At 40.5% G+C, this 23532-nt stretch overlaps 2 protein-coding genes across 6 annotated transcripts in view; both read right to left on the minus strand.

Annotated features, from left to right (window-relative positions):
- Positions 1–3242: 3242 nt before the first annotated feature.
- Positions 3243–9200, minus strand: LOC135418012 (bone morphogenetic protein 2-like). The gene is made up of 4 exons (XM_064662792.1): positions 8610–9200; positions 7935–8051; positions 6536–6737; positions 3243–4921 (listed from the first exon to the last, which is right to left on the minus strand). The coding sequence occupies exons 1-4, from the start codon at positions 9198–9200 to the stop codon at positions 4473–4475; spliced, it is 1359 nt and encodes a 452-aa protein (XP_064518862.1). The 3' UTR covers positions 3243–4472.
- Positions 9201–15346: 6146 nt separating this feature from the next.
- The window catches only part of ERCC6 (ERCC excision repair 6, chromatin remodeling factor), a 47216-nt gene continuing 39030 nt past the window's right edge, over positions 15347–23532 (minus strand). For all 5 annotated transcript variants that reach the window (XM_064662811.1, XM_064662810.1, XM_064662808.1 and 2 more), the window contains 7 exons: positions 23363–23482; positions 22246–22340; positions 20217–20362; positions 19430–20134; positions 18658–18859; positions 18257–18335; positions 15347–17836 (listed from right to left, as the gene is read on the minus strand). In XM_064662811.1, the coding sequence (XP_064518881.1) occupies positions 17411–17836; positions 18257–18335; positions 18658–18859; positions 19430–20134; positions 20217–20362; positions 22246–22340; positions 23363–23482 (1773 nt within the window). In that variant the 3' untranslated portion in view covers positions 15347–17410. The remainder of the gene's footprint in view (positions 17837–18256; positions 18336–18657; positions 18860–19429; positions 20135–20216; positions 20363–22245; positions 22341–23362; positions 23483–23532) is intronic.

Raw genomic sequence — 23532 nt, forward strand, 5'->3', positions numbered from 1 at the left:
AATTAGGGCTGTTAGTATCTGCATGAATCTAAAGCTGTACACATTCTGTGACAACAGAAAGTTAGCAGTCCCCCTTATTCTGTGAATGGCTTCTAGCAATAAACCTAGTGGGAAGAAAGAAAACATTTTATTAGCTGCTTTAACACACAATTGTCTCATTCACCGAAGGTAAGGCAAATTCACACCTGTTAACTGCTCTCTTTAGTGGTGAGCTGCACTTCAGGCCAGAAGGGGAGAAGTGGCTTAGGTGTGACATACTTTTGCACAAAGCCATTGAAATGCACCTTCTGGATGTGGCAACGTTCTCAAATTAGCCCGAGCACTCCACCTTGTTTAGGGAAAAGTTGCATCATCATTTGGAGAAACCAGGAGTGAGGCTACCTCTGAAGACATGTGCACCTGGGTGCATACATAAGAAAGAACGCGCATGTATACATGTTTGTATTTGCATATGTGATCTGAAAGGGACCGGTGATAGTCCACAGGGTTCGGTATCTGTGGGAAAGCCCTGGAACTTATCATAGGCACCCAGCCACTCCTCTCTTTCCAGGAGACAAAGTCCAGGACTATGAATAAGTACTACCCTTCACGAGTCTTTCAAGAAATTGCCCCATTTCCTACACCGAGGACAAGTAACTATAGTAACTGCCCTAGGCAGTCTGGAAACAACATCGAGCGTTTCAAACAGAATGCCTCATATCGAGCAGCATTTTCAAGCCTGCAAAGAGGATAGAGTAGAGCAGAGGCTTTTCAGTTGCTTACAACACTGCTGTGCTCCAGTTTCCTCAGGGCAGGCACATTTATCTTGTCCCACCAAAGGAAACTGTCCCAGACCAATTTCCCCAAGCCCATCCCTTCTGCCCATCCAAAGACATCCACAGTGTATCTACCCCTCCTCCTGCTTCAGTACCAACAAGTACTTTCCGTCATCTATGCCTTGTGAAAGCTGTGCCACACAAATCCCTTAAAACAAACATTTCTACAAACAGGAGACCACTCTCTTGATTTCGTACTCCCTGCTGTTAGTTCTCTCCCACAATATACTGACACCCCACTGCCATCTCACTGCAGTGTTGTCAGGACCAGGCTTAGTGGTCTACTCACCTTAAGCAGTACAGTGTGACTGCACATACCTCACATGCATGGAGCACTTTAGTTCCAAAATTGGACCAAATGCTTTGTCGTGTGGCTGAGCACAACCCTGGGGTTGGATTCTCTTCTAAGGTTGCCTGAGTCATTCTCCCTTTGATATACTGCTTTCCATATGCATGTGGGTACAAAACATGAGCTGCGTTGCTAGAGGAGCATCACATTGATCCCATGCTATGGAGAGGATGCAGAGATCCTTGAGTTGTCAGAGATCTGAGCCAGCAGTCCTCGAGCTGCAGAGCTGAGCACTGTCCAGATGCTCCACAAGGAATGGCTGAGGGCACTCTGCTTCCAGCCCAGGCAGGCCCTTGCTGTGGCTGTGCCCTCTGAGGCTTGGAGCTGGAGGCAGGGCAGACATGATGCAATGCTCTTGGTCCTTTAATATGTAGCTCTTGATCTATATATCTCCAAATTTCAGTTCCTGGGGTGTGATGTTCTTGGTGGCAGACTGAATATAAAATCTGCACTCATTCCTTTTTGTTTCTGCTCTTTACAGGGACAGCTCTTCAGGGCCAGGTGGTCTCCTTGTTGGTCTTGGTACAGCACATCACAACAGGGTTTGCTACAAGCCTTGCTTTCTCCTGCTGCTGAGGTGGTGCAACATGGTATAACAATGCTCACTTTGAGTCACCAATCCTTTTTCAGACTGGCCATGCTGAAGACAACTCCTATTCCCTCTAAAACCCTGGCTGCTGCTGTTTGGTGTGTCACCTAACATATCATATTCTGATTTAACCAAGACTCCAATGTATAGAATTTCTTATTTTGGAATTCTTACATATTTCAGTTAATGAATAAGAAGAAAATTCACCTTTATTCTAAACCAACCCAAAACAAAAAAGGCAAAAAAAAAGGACCCTACTTGTGCTTAATTGTTATTCTAATTACAAGTTGTGGTGTAGTGTAAATTTTTTCCCTTGGCATTATTATGAACCTCATTTCCTTACAAAGTCCAGGATAAACAATTCTAATATATTTTGTTTTAATTATCAGGGTTTAATGGGGCATAATGAGACTATGTTGAGTGGCGCAGAAAAAAAATAATTTAATGTGTGCAAAACTACTGAGTGCTCCTAGCTTGCCTGTGCATATTTCACCTATTGTAGGGCAGCACTATGTTAGCTAATATTCAGTGTGCCCATCATTTATTTATTAATCATACTTGCTTTTCAATAGAAAATTTTCCTTTTTTTTTTTTTTCCTGGATTCTGAAACAAGAAGAAACACATTAAGATATCCTAGAAAAAAAATCGAACAATTCTCTAGGTTGAGTAGGGAAGGATGAAGCTGATACACAGCTGATGGTGCTGGAAGCATTTGTCATGCATGGACAGAAAATGAGTATGTTGGACACAAAAACTGCCTCTGCCAGTCTGCTCCAAATGCTGTCCTTCTTCCAGTGTTACTTGGCTGTGAAAACTTATGACTTCAGTTCTTAGGGCCTCTACCAAAAGAAGCACAGCTGATATCAGCTGAAGTCACCATTCAGAAGTGACCTTGTCTGGACTCTCACTGTAGATACATTTTCCCACTCCCAAGGTGTGGTTCCTACAGACTTAAAGCACCACAGATACTTCTGCAGTGAAAAGGGAAAAGTCCAAAAGAGCAGCCTGAGAAATACCAGTAAAATGTGATCCTTTAAGACCCTTTAAGCTTTCCAAGGTCCCTTTGCCAATGCCAATTGCTCAGCCATGGCTGGGTGTGGCTGATGCAGCAGTTAGAACCACCCCGCTACCAGATTTGCATTCCACTTCACCAGGGTGACCATACACCAAGATCAAGATGCTTTCATTTCAGGAACAATCCCTGGATCCTTCCTGAAGAGAAACTCATTTATTCTGCTTATCCATTATACTTCTTGACACAGAATCAGAGGACTAGATACAGTACTCACCATAGCCATTGGGAATGTCCTGTCTTCTGCAGAAGTATGTGATTCAGGCCTCTCGGGAGGAGGTTCAAATACAACATACAAACCAGACCAATGTCACATTACATTTATTTAAAAAAATCAACATTTTATATTACAGATTAAGTTAATATACCCAAAGTGTTTGGGTTTTAAATAAAATAAATTTATTATAGACATCAGTATTTACAGAAAGAAAAACATCACATAAATATATATATATATTTTTAAATCTCATTGGAGTAAAAAAATTCCCTATGAAGTTTCTACCCATGGGAGATGTCACATTCTGTGAGAAATCAGCCTCCTTCAAGGATTAATAGAGACAAGAAACCTAACCCGGATAAAGGTACAACTCAGTGAACTGACTGAGGAACTGTGCTGGGCTAGTTACTTGCATGAAACTGCAGTGAGACTGAAAGACCCCAGGGGGCCCCTTACAAGTCTATGTCCTATTCTTCAAGGAAGAATGGAAGTGAATCATTGAGCACATTCCACCAAACTTGCCTCAGACACAGGACCAGGCCAGCATCCAGCATGTTCCCATGGACCTCCAAAGCTTAATGGTTTTCTTCCTGCTAAACTATGAGTATTCTGATCCAAGATTAGGATCCCATTGTACAACCACTGTGCAAACACACAAAGACAATCTCTGGTGCCACACAGCTGAATAGCCACAGCAGACCATGGTGGAAGAGAATAGTTTTACAGAGGAACAGGTTGACCCTTCATTATACAGAGTTGCAGCCCTGAGTTAGAAGCCAAATGTGCTGATTCCCAGACAAATACTGACTTTTGCATTCCCTCAGACTGGCTAGCAAGTACCATGGGGACTTACAAGGAGGTTTCTGCATTTGGTAGAGCTGCATAAAGCACAGGGAAGAAGTGCTTTTCCCAATAATGCATCATCAGCAGGTGGTAGAGGCCTCCAAGACGAGCTGTGGGCAAAAACCCTGAAAGCTCAATGTAGGAATGTACATCCCTACTGGATCATGCAGCCAAAACTGAATAAGGTTGTGTTACTAAGACACCTGCACCCCATCCTGGATTGAGGCAGGATACCCCACCTGTTAAATCACAGAAAATTCTGAGCATTAATATACAGAACAAGACCTTAATTTGAACAGTCAACTTGATCTATTTCAACTCCTTCACATAGGAAGTCCTGATTTTAGTAGTTTCCTCTGGTGTACAGGCACTCAAAGAGCTCTCCATGGAGGTGTTGAAGTTCACAACTCTTTAAAAGTCAGCCACCTTTCCACAGAGCCATGGTAAGAGGAAAAGGATTTAATGTACAGATAAGTTTCTGGCTCTCCTGCCCTGTAAGCTGAAATACCATCTCCTCTGGTATCTTCAGTGACAAATGGGGAACTGAATCCAGGTGCACACCAAATGCAGACAAAAAGAGGTGCTGCTAATGACAACCACACCTTGTTGCCACCATGTCTTTATAATTTTTAAGGACCACATTCTCTTTGTCATCAAAGTAGAGAAGGTTGAGGGACTTCAATTGATCTGGCACACAGCAGGGCATGCTGACATCTTGAGACAGTTTCAGTGTATGGACGATGGACTGAACTGTAGCATGGTTTGTTGCATTCAGACTTTCCCCCAAAGGGAAGAGACAGGACCCTCTGCAATAAAATGCGTTGTATCCACTCGGATGAATAATCCATCCTGACCAGCCAATAGCACGGAAGTCTACATAGAGTTCCCTTCGATGACATGCTGTTACCTGGCTTTTGGCAGAAGGGACTGGGGCAGCTCGAGGTCTCCTGTCCATGCTTGCACTGCTGCTTTTGATGACATCATTTTCATGAAGCACATGTGAAGTATCAATTTTGTCGGGGTTTATTTCTGATTCTGAAAGGCAGTTCTGTGTTAATATTTCACAAATGAAATTCATTTACTAAGTACAGTATTCTGCATGAAAATACATTCCATAAATCTACATCAAAGCCTTCAGAGTAGATTTTTAAATGGCAGTTGACCTGTGAAAGTACCAGAAGGGGTGTGTATTCAATTGCCATTTCAGCCATATTTCCAAACCTGCCAAATCTTGCATTTAACTTTGTGTGAAAAAAGTGCCCCAATTCAGCAGAAACAGAAAGGAAAAACTCAGTTATCTACAAAACACATTTTGTGAACTCCACAGTCCCTCTTCAGGGCTGAATCTGGTCAGAATGGTATTAACAGTCTTCATACAGCCACTCCTACAACACACATTATGCTGAGCAGTGTTAACTGAGGGTGGAGATCACAGCCTCTTTCTCTCCAGTATTCTCCCACAAACTCTACTGGTACACTTGCAAAACAGAGTGTGCAGTAACCTGATAATGTGTAAAGTAACATTTTAAAAAATATATTTTTCAATTTTTTGATCTGAAAAAATCACCACCAGGTTTACAGAACTCTGCTAAGGAATAAAGCTTACTGATAATAGGGTGCTTTCTGAAGTATCTTCTGAGAAGCCTTGAGATCCACGGAGACCTTAAGATCCAGCTACAGAGGCTGAAACTCACTGATATGTAGAAGAACAATCTGTGTAGTCACTGACCACAAACAACAGGCAGGTCTAGGGAGTTTCTTCATTGAGAAATTTCTCAGTCTTGGCACAGTACCCCATGCAGAGCTTGATTCTCATTAAATTGGGATCTAGGATTTCATTATTAATTTTTCTTTGGAAAACAAAAATAAACAGGCCAACCTCATTTTTATTTTTAATCAATTTCACTATCTACTTCTTAATTTTGATCCAAGTCCTACCTAGCTTCTTTCCGATATTCAAATACGACCGTTTACCAGAAAAGCCTGCAAAGCCAGAACTGCATTATTTTTGCCCCTCCTCCCAACTTTTGCTCTTTGCATTTATCAGGCCCTAAAAATCCAGCCTGAGTTCGTTTTACAGGAAGAGCAGTGGGAGAGGTAAGACACTGTTTTGTAATTTAAGGCATAAGGGCGTTGTCTTTGATGAAAGCAGCCTTTTGTCACAATGCTAATTAGTCACTGAAGTTAAATAGGTGCTTAAAAACCAAGCCAAGGACAGAGAGGTTCAAATTGCTTATTTAACAACCTCTTTCACTCTTGAAAATTACACTTAATAACTCTACTTACAGACACTTTACCAGCATTTTCACGGAAGTTTTCCAGGTTTTTTCAGTCTAAACCTAATATATAATTTTCACCACCACAAAAATAATATAAATAGTACTTAAAAAAAATAGAACGCCCATCCCATTCCCCGTAGGCATTATGAATATTTCCTGCAAACTCAGTTTTTCTCAGGGGAGAGGCAACTTAAGATGCTGGGTGATCTACTATCGAGAACTATCAAATTAAACTCTGATCAGTGACAAAGCTGAACTTCAAACATGTTCAACACTGCAAGTAAATAGCTGAGGTTAGGTATACATGAGGTAGCAGGAGGTATCAGAAGCTGAACAGACAGTTCATATTCTAAAACTCGAGTGAACTTACTTGTGGAGGACAGTACAAAGCTGGGAGACCTCTGTTTGTTACTGTTAGTGAAGAGAACAAGGAGAGCATTTCTACTCTCCTGCAAAGTGTCCTGGCTCTTGGCAAACTTAATCAGGTTGTGTTCAATTCTATTGTTGAATACGTGTGTCGTTGTTAACAATAAGCCATGGTTGGAGCTGCTGTTTCCAACCCACTTGGAAACCTGGTAGTGACAGGGAAGCAAAATAATATTGTTTCAATATTCCTATTACGGCATTATGATTAAGCAATGTTTATATTAGGAAAAGGGAACAGGCAACAAGCTATGAGAGTATAGGGATATATATTATGACAGAATTGAGATAACTGTATAGCTGAGAGTCCATTGAGTTTAATATTTAAATCAGTAATTCAGCACTTAAAAATACAAAATGTAAAAATACAAAATATGCATACCCCAAACCTATATTTACAGCAAGATAATTAATGTCACAGAATTTACTAGTGAATAAATGACTGTAAGTATTAATATTAAAATAAACACTCTTTGACCTTCACCAGATATATATTTTTCATAGCGATCTCAACAGAGTAATATGAACCCTCCAGACTTTCCATATCGTTAAGACTCATTTAAATTTAACAAACGTGGCATTTGAAGAAATTAACTTGCAATCAAGCATATTTTCTTATCTAATTGTTATAATTACACACTAATAGATAAGGCCAGGCCATTCTCAAGCAGGAATGTCATGACTTAAGATGCAATTTGACCAACCATCCAAGCACACTGTTTAGTCGGATCATAAAGCTTAGGCAACAAAAACCACTGTCACAGAGTACAGTTTTAAACCCCCAAAAATGTTTGTCTTAAACCATGTGTGGTTTTTTTTTTTTGCCATGGAAAGGCGTTCACCTACTACCGTTACAGTTTATGGATATCTACAAAACAAATCTTGAAGCTAACAAATAAAGAAGTGTACAGAGAAAGTTAAATGAAAAGCAATCCAAGTAGTATAATAAGTTCCAGAAACACAACGTTGAAGCATACTGCTGTACAGAAATGTCGCCAGGATAAAAAGGAGAAATGAAAACTTACTTTTTGGTACACAATCAATACCAAATCCTTTGGCAGTCTAAGGACTAACACATTATTGTTTTTATCACAACAACATACTTGGCCTGATGTCCTTCCATCGATTAGGTTTGGGTTACTCAATTCTCACCATGCCTGTGCTGCTAGCAGCATATAAACACTTCTTTAATTCAGGTAGCACCAGATGTACTTCTAAGTGTAGAGAGAAAGCTTCTCTCTACATTTTGAATTGACCACAAACCTCAGCATAATGGCAATGCTGATGTTATGAGCTGTCATCTTAAGAGATTTAGAAATAAAGTGAAGTCAGACTTCTCTGCTTACTGTCTGCGTGACATTGAAGACTTCCCAGCCTTCTGTGTACAGGGACAATAATCTTGATGCAATTAGATGTTTTTTCTGTGGCTTACTTCCACTCTCCAAGAGCTCATACACTTCCACCTTGATAACAGCAATATAACAAAACCAGTAAGAAATTAATCCAATTGTTCTTCCAGCAAAACAAGAAATATGAAGATTATGCACATTTCTGCTACATCATAATTGTAATTCTTTACCATCATTCTAAATAAGGCAAAAAGTAGGTTTTGGACTGGACAGTTTAACAGAGAAAACAATTATCACTACATACATGTACTTCTAGATGAGTTCAGAGGCAGGATGCCAAACTGTTTGATACTACAGGAAAATAACCTGACCATTCCTATTCTATTTTGAACACCTAATACCTTCAAAGTATTCTGTTGCTCCACATCTTTGCCTTCAGGTTTGTAAAAAGTCCCATCCTGCTCTTCACCAGAGAAATATACACTCAATATCAGAATCCTTATCCTCCCTGTTTTCTTATGAATCCCTGGTTGCTATTATTATTTTTCAGAACAGCTCAAGCAGATGAAGTTCTATTCGAATTTGGAAACATCTAAAATCCCAGAAAAGTATGGTATGATAGGTCTGACATTGGTATAGCACAATTAAGTGTTTACCTATTTTACCACTTACTTTGCAGAAGTGCTTCACGTCGGACCTTCTGGACACACGTGCCATCTTGAGCTTGAAGACCCTGAACTCTGCTTTCAGCATCTGCTCGCCCTTCTCCATCGCGCTGATGTCGAAGTAGAAGTGGTGCTGGTCCACGCGAACTGGAAAAGACCGTCCTTTAGGAAGACCGCCAGCCCCGGCAGCACCAGCCGCGTACCCCGCCGGGTCTGAGCCCGTGTGCCGGCGGCCGGGCGGTGCGGGGGCCCCGCAGCGGGCACGGCGGCCGCTCTGCCGAGGGGATTCACCCCCCGCCCCACCTCTGTCCTCGAAGCTCCGCACCACGTCTCCCTGCAGCAGCCCCGGGGCGCGGGTGATGCCGTTGGCGTCGGCCACCTTGTTGAAGAGATCCACCATGAACTGCGGCGGCTTCTTGCGGGGCAGCACGTCGGGCGGCAGCTCCTCGATGTCGAACACCTCCCGCAGCCGCTGCAAAGCCGCGGCTTGCACCTCGCCCCGCGGGCCGGGGGCCAGGGGCAGGGCGCTGGCCGCCCGCAGGCTCAGCAGCGCGGCCAGGCACAGGCACAGCGCCGGGCAGGGCGGACGGGCCGCCATGGACGGCACCGCGGGCTCGGCGAGGCCGCCTCGGGTGCCCCGCGCAGCGCTGAGGGGGCGGCGGCCCTTGCGCGGGCCCGGCCCGGCCCGGCCCGGCTGAGCGCGGCCAGGGGAGTGCGCGGAGCGCCGGGCAGGGCGCGCAGCCCTCAGGGACAGGGGCCCCGGGCATGGGCGGCCGCGCCGCGCCCCGGCCATCAAGGGCTCTTAAAGGCTCGATGGGGCATCGCTCTTTGACATCAGAGGGGCCGCCGGCCGGGCGCGGGTGGCTCTGGCTGCCGGAGGCATGGATGGCCAGGGATGTGCGAGGAACACTGCACTCGTTAAAATACTGTCCTTTACATCCACCTTCCTCTCGCCTCGAAAAAGGCTTTGATTTGGGCACTGCTGAGCCCAAGTGCTGTTTCCTGTTGTGGCCGCAGCAATGAAAAGTACAGTGGGCCATGGGCGTGAGCCTCGGCACCTCCCAGCCTGTGGAATCCCCGAGCCTCGGGACATCCCAGCCTCGGGCAGCCCCGCCGGTGCGGGCCCCGCTACCAGGGCGGGCTGGGCCGGGCTGCGGGACAGAACCTGCTGCAGTCACCTGAGTCTCCAACTCCGGCCCTACAGCTGCCCAGGGGGAGGGCTTAGGGACAGAGTCTGGGGTTCTGCTATTGCAGTACAGCAAGAGCAGCCAAGGGTCGAAGTAATTAAGGATGGGGAGAGGCATACAGATTCTGGAGAGCAATTTTAGGGCTTAAATAAATGCAGAGTCAACCAGCTTTGAACAATTTGCTTTTTTCCCCCACCCACTGATTGATGAAGATGATTCCACACCCCCCCCCCGTCCTGAAAAAAGCCCCAAAACAAATCCCCACAAAACCCCAAATCCCCAAAACACACCCACTCAAACCTTAAGCATCCTGCATACAAGTCCTTTTGAAGGCGGTCTGGCAAGCAGCAATTATACATTCCTGATGGTTCATACAGTAGTGCCTGTTCTGCTTGTGACACATTGCACTGTGTTCCCTTTCCAGGCAGGAAAGTAGTGGGAGGCAGGTTGTGGGGCAGGTAGAAATGTCTACTGGCTCCTCTGCTCAGGTGCACTGTGTTAGGAATATTTGCACTGAGCAAGCATGTGGATCCATAGGAGAATAAGGTGGAGACAAAGACGCTAAAGCTCCTCGCAGTCCCAAATTAGCCATTTGAAAACAAAGTTTCATCTGGAGTGTTCAAACAGCTCTGACAGAGGAAGCACTCACCTCGCGTCCTCCTAATGCAGAAGTTCCTTGGCCCTTGGCCACTTGGTTCTCCAGACTCCCTCCTACTGTTGTTCATTCCGGCCTTCAGCTCTTGTAGCCATGTTTAAAAAAATATGGATAATTATAAATGCTATGTTTTTGCCTTTCCCCCCCTTTTTTTTTGTTTGTTTGTTTTGTTTGTTCGTTTTTTCCACCAGGACACAAGGCTGCTGACCCAGTTTGCCACATGAGGTGCAGAAGACTAATGGAGGAAAATGAGAAGCAGTGGTAGGTTAATCAGACCAGTGTAAAAAGAAAACTGTTGCTGTACATAAAGCTTCATCCAACCTTGATCCTCAAAACTCTCTAGTTGTCTTCTAAGGGCTGTAGGCATCTGAATTCATGGCTAACAAATGATGGATGAAGTAATACCCATTCAGCTACCTGCCTGAAAGCACAGGAAGAGACTAGTAAGATATGAGAGATCATCTATGAGAGACTGTTTCTCAGTCATCCTAAAAGCTTTGCTTCCGCTTCATTGCTTCTTCACATGCTTATCCTCACAAACCCTACCCTGCCCTTGGGTTTCTTAATTTACTCCCAGTACCCTCCCTAGGCATATACCTTCAGTTTTACTCTCATGGTGCTGCTTCTAGACATTAATGTCTGGAAACACATAGCTAGGGTTCCCAAAGAACCTTAACTCTGCCCTAGAGGCGAAGATTTATGAAAAAAATCCTCTCTGTTTAATATAAGCTGGGACCACAAACAATGAAATGCCTCAATCGTAGTGCAACTGCAGAAATTCCAGTGTACAGTTAGCCAAACGTAACCCACTGAGTGCTGTGTTCTTTTATTTTCATATTTCTGATTAGGCAAACAACATAATGAAAGCCTCTCTATTCTTTCCTAAGACTGCATGACTCACCACTTATGTAAGCCTTATGCAGGAGTTGGTCATAGCTCCTCTGATGATACTGGTTTGTAATTAGTGCGAGGCTTCAACCTCCCAGTTCTGTACAATAAAAACAGGTTCTCTCAACTTACATGTTGTGAGCAGTGTGGCTTTGGGAGCCCAGGAAAAGCTGGGAATCTCTCAGGAACTATGATAGACAGTTAACAACTTAAAATGTTGGGTGGATTCTCTAGAGTTCAGCATTGGCATTGCTTTCCCTTCTTTCTCTCTCAAATGACTGGATAAAGAGTCTGTAGCCCGAAGAGTTCACAATCATCTGGTTTTCAGGTATAGCTTATGGGTAAGAATGGTGGAATTTATTATATAGCCTGCCACATCCTCTTTGATGCCATTAATTACTGCAGGATGGCAATATTGAAAAAGCATGGTTATTGCATGGTAATTGCAGTGGGCAGAACAAAATTTACTTAGGAGCTTTCACTGTACATTTTAGAACCTTAGCAAGTTTGGACTTAAAGGCAAGTCCAACCCTGCCATTCAGAAATTAAGAGCTCAGCATATACCCTCCCTTCCTCCATTAGTTTTGTGTTGGCACAAACAATAAGAGCTAGTGGGTAGAGAAGGTTGGAAGTTGCTTCTTAACACAGCTGCCTAACACTTCATATGTTTTCTGTGCAGGTTCTGTACTTCCTAGTTTAGTGATTCACAACAGAGCTATTCTTTTTGAGGAAAAAAAAAAAGATTAGTTTTCTGCTCCCTGAATGCAGCAGTGATACACTGCAGTCATCCCTGGGTTTTTCAGGCAGGGAGTAAGAACACAAGGTGTTTCACTCACTTCATAATAGCTGTCTTAGTCCCATTTAAAAAAGAAAAGTGGAATGGCCCTTGTGCGAAAGACGCCAGGCTTCTCTTAAAGATAGTAGAGGCAGCAGAAACAGGGCTACCTGTTAACAAAAGTTAAGAATTACTAAGGAAAGCTTCATCTTCTATGTCTCAACTGAAGGCACAGGACTGTACCACATCAGCGAAACTGTGTGAAGTAGGAGTGGTGACATCACCCCAGAGCCCAGAATAGCAATCCCTTGAGGGCTGGGTAGATGGAGAGCCACTGAGTCAGTAAGCGTATATTCAGCATTTAGCTTGAATGTTTGAACAGGGAAATTATAAATGGCCCTAAGTAGCAGAGAGTGTTTTTACCATGTATCTAATATATAAATACCTCTCCCAGAGGAGACAAACTCCCAAGTGCAGACTTGCCAGCATATCCTGACTCCTAGACATGTGCCCTATGCAAGCCCTTCAAAGACTGGACTCTCAGCAGTTTTGTATGATAGTTTTGTAAATTAGAGTTGCTGAATTAATAATCTAGACAATAAGATGCCATATTACCTGTGTTTTTCCAATCAGGACTTCTTCATACTGTGCTATAATTTCCTGAAGCATTTTTGAAGAAAGATGTATTGCTTCCCCCAGATGACTGTATCCATCAGATGGAGAAACCAATGCAGCATGCATTATAGTGCTGCATCCAAAGTCACCCAGAAGTTTATAGCAGGAGAATCCAGAGATCCCTGCTTCTAAAAGACCAAACAGGTAGATTATTCCATACTTTAAATCATCTCAGCAACTATGTTACCTTATTTAAAACATGAGGAAAAATTAGGAAGGAAATAAATAATTTCTTGGCCCATACATCAAGAGTAAGCCAAATTTTGATGTTGTTGTTACAGGGCCTCTTCACATTTAATTTTTTTCACCATCTTTATATATCATTTGAGAAAGCACAGCCACCACCCGCACAAGACACACTGCACCATCCCTTCTTGTTGAATCACTGGGATATGGCTGTTCTTCAACACCTCCTCCATCAAAGAGAGAAAATTGCCTAAACTGTAATGATTAGATTTTACATAGGAGTCACACCAATATGCAAAAAGAATCCAAGTCGGATACTATTCCACCAGTTTAATTATCCATCTACTCAGATCCTTCTTTTAAAATTATCTTATGTTGGAGAAAAAGAAAAGAACAAACATTAATCAAGTTACTGTTTTCTCTAAGATTGTTTTGTCAAATTAGCTGCTTAAGCTACTGTTTCCTGTGACAGCTTTCCCTGAAGGATACATCCTATAATAATAACTTTCACACTGCTCTTTCTAGTAATCTGATGCCTGCCTGGATATCTCCCTCACTGAAAAAGTATGATAATACCATTATATGTGTATAGTTTTTGATAGATCTTAATGTGTAACATTTAAAAATCTATCAGAAAATTCCCTCCCTCCCCACCAATGCTCTTATTTTCCAAGTTACACAGTATATCATTTACTTAACAGATTTTGAGTATCTGCTCTGTCTTCACAAACGTAAAACTTTTTATGAAGAACAAAAGTGAAGAACAAAAATCCCATCAAATAATTCTGAAAATCTTCTCCCTTCTATTGTAGCTTCTTGAAAGACAGAGAACTGCACTACTAGAAGACAGTAAAAATTAGACAATCTTGGAATCAAAAGAAAAGTTGACCTTATGATTTGAATACAACTGTCTATAGGTAACTGTCATCTGAAGCCAAAACTTGCAGATTTAAAAGCCCACTTCTCTATCCTCTATTTGGGAGGATAACGTTTGTTATCTGCAGTAGACTCAATTCTCCACATGGTGCAGCCCTTTCAGAAGAGGCTGAGCCACAGACTGAAGCTGGGAATTTAAAAGTACTCCTCTCAATTTTTAACCACCATTTCTACCTATCTATCCATTCATCATCTTACATTTCTTTTGTAGTGAGTCATTATAGTCCAGAAGAGTCAAAGGGCTACACAGCCTTTAGGGGAGTTTCTTTTCTCTAGGTCAGAATTCAGTTTTTATACCAGAGATGTGTGGGTTGGCTATACATTGTCAGCAAAAGGATGAACAGAGGAGAATAAACATCTGGAATAAAGTAAAAGGAGGGTAGCATGGGGTGAGAAAAAAATCTTATACTTTTTTTTTCACCTCTCCCTTTCTAAATATGGTTTGAAACCAGAAGGAACAATTATGATAAGTTTTAACTTCTGCTGTTAAAATATCAGTGCAGCAGGTTTTATCCAAAAAGTGCACACAGTCCCCCATAACTGCCTACAGAACAAAGTTTTTGCTATTTAGCTTTCTAGAATTTTGTTCAACTACATTTGTGTGGATGGTAGGTCACATCATCTACACTTGCAAGACATTTTTGGAGTAGTATGGTGCTCAGGTTTTAGCATCTTTACAGGAAAGAAATTTTCAGTAGTTCCTTGTGGTATTTTTTTTTTTTTTTAATTTAAGATTATACTCACTGTTCCATGCTGAAACATCTTCCCTTACTAAGATTTAATGTTTTTGTCCAACTTGATTCCTAAATTAACCTTTGATTGTTCTTTATCCCCTTTTTACTGAGATAAGAAAACAAAATATAAAACCACAAGCATTCCACATGGATGATTTTTGGAATCATGCACAAATAAAGTAGCAACTATCAACTATAGTATTGAGTATTTGGAAACTGAGACATTTAAAATACAAGGTTTGTTTGACTATGCAATATCATTAGTCAGGAATTGCTTTAGATGTTCTGTGAAGATGTGAAAGGAATTCACTTTACACAGGTAAAGCTAAACAAACAAAAATCAAATAATGTTTTATGGAATAAAAGTAGAAAAAAACCCCCTCTTCTAATTCAAAATGCATAGCAGCTATATTATGTTCCAGAAAAACTTTTACCTAAAAATCAGCCTGTAGATGTTTAATCACACATGCTTTTAACTACTTAAAAATATTTTTTGAGTATTATACTAATTTAGTCAATTAAACATTTTAAACAAATTCTAGTACTGGAAAAAAACTAGTTGCTAGGAAGCATTATTTGAAATTGTATGAAAAATGGAAATATAATTAAAGATAATATAAATCATTTGGCCAGTGCCACACTATACAGGAAAAGATGGCCCCCCACTCCCACTCTTCCCCTGTGCCCAAACACTTGTACAACACACTGTTGTTTTTCCTTTTTTAATAAGTCCATAAAAGCCAAGGATTTATAAAAAGTACATGCAAGTCTATTTACATTAATGGATCATCAAGAAGCTGCAAACTCTCCTTAGTAAAGGAACTATGTCTTTAAGATTGGGAGTAGTAAATAAAACAGGACACCAAAACTAACAGATAAGGTGACAACAGTAGCTTTGCTGACTGCTGAATTTCTGGTTTGTTCTTCAGGCAAGTAGAGATGCATGGGGACATGATATAACCAAAACAATTCAAATTCCCTACAGCTTTGAAGAGAAGAGCAAAATAATTTCAATTTTACTCTTTTTCTGATCAGTTTAAAGTCATATCAACAGATCTACACCCTAAATTATTACTTTCATCTTTCTCTTGAAAGAGGGAATGTAGGTGAATATAAACAGGATCAGAAAAAGAGATTAAGAGAAGATGCAGTAGTCTCACCTTCAAATACCATGAGGAAAACAAATTCTTGAATTGTCTGCCCTGTTCAACTCTAGTCTCTGAAAAGCCAGTTGATCAGTTATTGAAACAGTGAAGAACCACTTCTTGCACATTTCTACAGATCCTTTATCACTGAGCAAAAACAAGAGGTAAAGCCACTGGAAGTCTCCTAAAGGCTTTTTTTATCAGAAAGTAATAGTTTGTATTCTTGCTTCACCATTCATCTTTCAGTATTTGTACTTTCACTCAAAGTAAACAAGATAATTTCACAGTAAGCAAAAACTAAAAGTAGCTTAGCTTTCCCTTCTCTTAATAGCTTAGGAATAGGAAGGACATTAGGCATATTTAACTGTTCTTAGTTTGAGCCATACAGTAATTTAATGTTGCTCCAACAATGTGGTTTTCTTCACAAAATCTATCTGTATTTTCCCTCTTAAGATTTCCTTGTGTAGCACACAAGGAAGACAGACCAAATGTCATACTTGGATTTGCTACAAATGACCCAGTTCTTCCTTCCTTGGAAAAAAATGGGTATTGGAACTTATCCAACTGTCAAGAAGTTTGATATTTTCCCTACCTACAGAAGAGGTATAACCTGTAACTTCTGCATATGTTCCAACTATGTTTCCATCCAAAAGTGATTATGTTTAGTAAAATCCAGTAACACCATCAACCCTCTGACCAACTAACACCCCAGCCTATGTCAAGGTATAAGTGCTAGGAGGGAACTGGAACATTTTGGATATAAATCACAGTGAAACACATGAACATTTAATGATATTTCAATTATCAGTCCACACCTGTGACAAACATAACAGTTACTATCACCTCGGTGGTAAGAAACAGTGCACCAAACACCTGCCAGTGGTGTTTGGGACTGTAACTGAACTGCTGATTATGGTGCAAGTGGGTGTTCTGGAATTTAATAAGTTTTCCTTAATTATCAATTGGCAGTTAACTCAATATTCTGCCAGGCTTCCCATTTTTTATGATTAAACCTTCATGGCAGTAGAATTAATTTTCCAAGTTAGCTAGTGATATAAGTTATACTGTATATGCTAGATACTGGCAACAACTGAAGCACCAACATTAAACCAAAATTTTCACTACTGATGAAAGTTTCATACAGTGATTCTGATGCACTTGGCAGTACAAGTGAATCTCTCACGTTAACTACTATCATCTCCCCCCCTTGTTTTTTTAATGGTACACTGTGTGCCCCGTGACCATTCAAGTAACAAAGAGGAAACGAAGGAAGAAGTTTTCCGGAATTTCACAGAAATCAAAGTCTTACAACTCATGGCAACATCCATGGTTCTTATTGTAATAAAAAGTCAGTATATGTTCTTAATCCTATTTATATTAAGATTTCTTTTAAAGAAAAGGTGCTATTTTGTATTGTTTCATCTATGAGGTAGATGGCACTTTCATATAAATAGTGTAAATCAGAAATTAAGGTAGCTCTAAGCCTGCAACAAGTCCTGCTCTACTGACTGTTCATAGTAATTATTTATGAATACAAAATACTTGTAAATTTTAAAAGTCAAACAGTAAGTCTTTGAGAGGAGAATGGTGGCCGAGTGGACAGAGAGATGCCTTTGCTTGTCAAAGGTCATCGGAATTCTGGCTTTAGCCTCCAGACCCCTTCACCGTTCGGGGTCCTGTGGAAGGTGCAGATGTTGCGGAGAAGTTCTCTGAAGACGCAGGAGTGCGCCGCAGGCAGTTTGGACTCAAATTCCTGCAGTAATTCCTGAGTGCTGGCCTCGCCGTCGCCGCGCGCCTGGAATGCTATGAAGTTACGTAAATCCACAAGCAGTTCATCGTATTCTGTTGAACCCTCGGCTGGGGTGGGTGCTGGCTGATGATTCTCATCTCCTTCATTCCTTGTCTGTTGTGGTAAAATAAAGTGGTTTCTTGCCCTCATATTAGCTAATAAAGATGAAGAGTCTAGAGCACTGGACGATTCTCCAGATTTTCCATCGAAGTGCTCACTGGAACTACACTTCTTTATATTTTGTTTCTTTGTTGGATCTGCATCCTGCAAACAAACATACAGACTATGGAGGAAGTTGTATTTTGAGACCCACAGAATCTGTTAAACAAAATCTGCCTGTTGTTTAGACTTAAACCATAAACATGACCACTCAAACTTAGTCATCTGAAATACACAATAAAGAGGCAATATATTCTGGTCTCAACTTTAGAACTTAGGAAGTGAAAGAAAAGCATTGCTGGTCTTGAGACAGATAACTACAGCACAGTGCAATTTGTGACTGTTGTATCCAATCAGACCTCATTAAAACATGAAAAAACAAAAATTCACAGGTGACTAAAAATTCTAGAATTCTACATAATCATACAACAAATGTGTATGAGACATCTACAGTATAAAACAGATTTATTGCATAAATCATAACATTTCACATATATCAGCTCTTAAGACAGAAATGACTCTTACCTTCTGCTTCTTTGCAGGTGATGCACAAGTGGCATGTGGAGACAGCAGCATGGAGTTTCTTTTTTGACCAAACCGTCTCCTAAAAACCCACAAACATCCATCAAACATCCTTCTCAAAATGACTAGTACAGTTTTTCCAAAGACAGACTGGGTTTGTGTTTTAGGGTTCTCAAGAGCATTCTGCTAAGTTTTCTGTTCTACTGTGCAACAATAATGATTTCTTTGTGCTTCAGAATAGACTACCTTGGCTTGTAATGTGCCTTCATCTCTATATTAAATATAAAACATGAACACCACTTTGATACATGTTACTGCAAATAACAAGTGCAAAAAAAGATAAATCCATAACATCCTAACTCACTCTTCTGTTTTTGAAAAAGCAGTGTGAGGACAGAACTTACTTTATTCCTGATGGTGCACCAGAAAGACCACTCATGCCTGTCCAGGTTGGCACACCAGAAGCAGCTCCTAAACATTGCTGACGAGAGATTTTTAAGGCTCTCAAGGCATTCTGGGCCACTCTGCTTGCTTCTGCTTCCTCCAGCACATGATCTACACTGGAAGCTTCCATAATGGCATCATGCTTCAGAACACTGTGTACCCCTAAAAACCACAAGATTCAAGAGGTGAAGGAGGACATCTGCTAATTTACATGAAAATCAAACACTCACTTTTTAAGTGAATGCCACAATAACATTTTTCCTTTCTCATGTTGACTATATTAAGCACATCAGTACAGTCATTCCTAACGAGAACCCCTTTCTATATGAGTTAAGTAATCAATTTGACAGTAAATCACTTCTGGTGTGCTGATGAGGTCATTATTCACAACAGATCTGGCAATTATGTGGGTAAATTGATCATTTCCATTGTTATGGACAGGACAGACAGAAGTGAAACCCTTGTGTAAATGAAGGTTGATTACATCCTTATTTCCAGGAGAAACACTGCATTACTTCTATATATCCAGAAGTGCAGGTCTATCTGAACTGCTGGGGCCAAGGTAATTAGCACATTCATAAATGTTGCATTTAAATTATGAACATCTTAAGGTCTCACCACAGTAACATAATAAACAAGTTTTGTATTGTAGCTCTAACTATCAGAGTAACAGAACTGCTCTTTCCCTCATTTGCATAGGTTAAACCTCTGTTTAAAAACAAGAACTGTTACCTGATTTTTTGAAAAGTTTCTGCAAGACATAATCATCATTTTTCTTTGAGTCTTCCTCCTTCTCTTCACTGTTCTCCCTTCTGTACTGTTTTTGTTTCACTAGATGAGGAATGCGTTTTCCTTCAAATTTGGCATCTTTGTGATGTTTCTTCTTAAACTCATCTTTGTGGCTCTCATGTGACAGCACAGCCACCTTGTGCTTTGTTTTTGAGATACATTTATAATGATTATTATCTATCTGCCCATCTTCAGTTTTAGCATCCTGCTTTTCCGAGGAGCCAGCTGCATCACAAGTAAGGCTAAAATCTGCCTTGGCATTTGCATTAGCTGCTCCATGTACTTCATCAGCCACCACAGCAGTCAGACTTTTGGCATCCTCTGAAGACCCTGCATCGCATGGCAACGACTGGGACACAGATTTGTTGCCACTGTCCAAGTGTTCCTCCTTGCATTTATTCAGTGAATTTGTATCAGTAGTATCTTGTGCATTATCTTTTGCATAGCTGTTTTGGTCAAAGGATTCCAAATTTCCTTTGGTTTCCTCACTTGTCTCTATTGCTTTAGAAGAAGAATCTTTCATGTGTGTGGTTGAGCAGGAATTGGAGGACTTGCTCCTCTTGTGTGAGCTGCTTTCTGCAAGATGGAGATCACGTTTAGAAGTACCATTATGAGATGGCTTTGGGACTTGAACATCTGAACCAGTACCTGAGGGATGAATGAAATAAGTATCCATTTAACAACCACTTAAAACATTTTCTCTTCTAAACAAATAGAAAAAAACATGTACCTGCAAAAATCGCACTTGTTTCTGTCCCCTGAGACACATCTGGGCTGTTCAGAGTAAAGAGTTCATAAAGGTCATTGGATTTGAAGAAGCGATTCTGCTTAGGGTCTTTCAGCACTCTGTTTGTTAAAAACTGTTTGAAGATTTGTCTAAAACAAGAAAAAAAAAGTACTTTGTGCATAAAACAATGTCTAGCTATGTTTAAGTACTGAATACAGTACTTAAACAGAAAACTGTATAAGCACAAATATTACCCTGCAGAACAATTAAGCAGTGGGAAGATTATGTTAGTTTCCAAAACAATCTTGAGTTAGTAACTTTCAAAACAACCAAGGAAATTGTTAAACGCAGAGATTTATTATTTTGCAACAGCCCCATAACACAACAGGTAACCACCATCCTGAGATGTCCTACAAGGCATCCCTTAACTAAGCAATAAATAATTTCACAGCTAGTATTTTTTTTTGTCCATTAAAATTGAAAAGCTTGCATGTTACAATAAAACTATCAGAAAACTCCAGGAAGAAAAACAAGAGCTTGTTAAAATGACAACATTTTACATGTTCAATTGATTGGAGGGATCAAAAGCAACAGAGTAGCTCAGTCTGATTGTGATGACTGGATGACAGCCACTGAAAAGGGAAATCAGACTTGTGGTTAAGAGGAAGGGAAAAAGAGAGCCCACCTGCAGAGGACTAACAGGAATAAATCTGGGGGAGAACTGAGATGCAAAAAATCTTCTAGTATTGGTAAAACTACTTCTATGCTCTATTTGTACTACACAGTGCCTAGAGTAAAAGCTATTTTTTCTCTACAAAAAATACATCCCTAAATAAAACTGGAAATCAGTTCTTTAGAACTGTTTTTATCATGTTTTTGGCTCTGTGTACATTACACAGTGAAACTATTTTTAAATCTAGTTGTTGAAAACTAAGTTTAAACATAAGCATCAGCTACTGCAAGTATCCACCAAAAGACTTCATAAAGTTTTTAAAGATTATCTGAGCTTCATAGCTTCCTGCAATGATGATCACATATTTGCAGGGAAGAACACACAGGAAAAGAGAAAAGACAGTTGCTTTAAGTTCACAGTCCATTGCACAGTTCTGGAAAGAAATGAATTTCTGATGGCTGTGCTGACCCTTACAGTCCAATGCCTTGATGTGGTCAGTGTTGTTTAAACACAAGTACGCCAGAGGGACGGAAGCCAACCAACAGCGGATGCTTTGTGTCCATGTGGCAAAACAGATTAAGAAAGGCATTCAATAAGTGCTGGCATTTCATCATCTAGAGCTTTTCGTTCATCTGAGTTTTCCAAAAGGATATTTCAGTTCTGAAGAGTAATGCCTAGACAGAGGATTCCCATGCACATTCATTTGGAATTCATGTGAGTGAAGCTAACTACTGAGAAAGATGAATTGGAAAGCAAAATAAAAAGATTTCATTGATTTCAAAATGCAAGCAACTTTAAAGGCTTTAGCTACATTTTGGAATAAATAACACGAATATGACTGGTGGTTATTTGGATTTAATTCTTTCACTTTGTAATGATTTGGGAATAAAATCAAATTGGGTTTGCACAGTAGTAAATGGATGTATGTACCATATACATCTTGATATATCCCAAGGAGAATATAAAGAACTTGTTGATTTCAATTTGCATTTCAAACTTGTTGAGTCTCACGTTCTGAGTAAGGTGCTGACTATTTTCTGTTTATGCCTCATACTCTCTTTTCTAGTGTGTGCTGGACACAGATGTTGGAACAGACTGATAAGGTACATTTAGCAGGTGGGTCTTGGAGCTGACAGGGTGCAGCACAGCCCTGAAGCTGGGAGTCTAATACTAGAAGAAGGTCCATTTTTCAGGAGAAATTTTAAAAAGTTTTGTGCAATGTGCCCACCATGACCAAGGTTGGGAGTTACAAGCCATGTGAGCACATGCACACTGGGTATGTCAGTGTTGCACCACCTTGAGTTGCTACAAGCATTTTCCTGAGCATGCAGCTGTATCCAAGAAAACATTCTGACTGACCTGTGGTATATCTTCTCTTCAATAGTACCTGCAGTGAGAAGCCTATACACAGTCACCTCTTTCTTTTGGCCTATTCTCCAAGCACGTTCCCGAGCCTGGAACACAAAAGGTTTGGTTATCAGACATTAGCCTCTTAAACATGTGTCTGACAGAGAGCTAATGATAACACTGTTTCAAACTTAGTTTGGACACTTAACATAGTTCAAGAAGTGGTATTTCTACAGCATTATGACAACTAACTCAGCAGGAAAAGAACAAGATTTAGAGAGTTTACATATGTAGAAAGACAAGTCTCCAACTGTACCAAGAAATCTATGTAAAAATTATCAATAAAATTATATTAAAATTGGAACTTGTATCTAGAATAAGTAGTTTATATAGACTTATTCCAGTAGGGAACTATTTTACAACAGAGCTTTAATATACACCTTTCTTTTGAATTTTTATTCTTTTTCTTAACTGAAAGCTTTCCTACGAACATCTTGAACCAACCACTAATACATACCAAAGTCAGAGACACGTAGATCTCAGAGCTACGTAGGATTCTATCAAAAAGTTTTTTTCTCTCAAACACATAAGCACTACATACTACTATGAGATCTGATGAACCAGAGTCCCATCACACCCTGAGATAAAGCATGACTTTTAACAATATTGGCTTAGAGCAGCATTCAAAGGACATAGCTACATATCATTATCTAGTGACAAAGCCAATTTGAGCAACACTTGTTCTCCTTTTCTTACCCTGCATTGTCACCACGAACAGTTATATCTGTTCAACAGCTTGCACAGCTGTACTCTCCCTTCAAAAACATCTGGTTTATTCATTTTAAAAACACAGGCCATTTGAACTGTTTGTTTGACTACAAGAATTGACAATATTGAAGAGTGGTAAGACGTAACAACATAAAGGGGATGTGGTGGGAACCACTTAAATTGGTTTTGCCACAAGAGTATATCATAATGTGGAACTGCACCCTAAGCGACCACTGCTGGGAACAGCAACCTTGGAAAGAGCTACAGAGTGCTTTAACACCACTTGAGGAGATAAATGTAATTTCATCTTCAGTTTTGTTTCAGCTTAGCTGGTAAATGGAATGCAATAAAACAAACTCACCTGTGTGTCTACACTGGGATTCCAGTCAGGATCATAAATAATAACCCGGTCAGCACCAACCAAGTTAACACCAATGCCACCAACACGAGTTGTTAAGAGAAAAAGAAATATGGATTTGTCCTATAACACAAGAGAGAATTTACTAAAGCAAAAATTACCAAAGTGTAACA

This window comes from Pseudopipra pipra, chromosome 8, assembly GCF_036250125.1.
Source record: "Pseudopipra pipra isolate bDixPip1 chromosome 8, bDixPip1.hap1, whole genome shotgun sequence".
Lineage (NCBI taxonomy): Eukaryota > Metazoa > Chordata > Aves > Passeriformes > Pipridae > Pseudopipra > Pseudopipra pipra.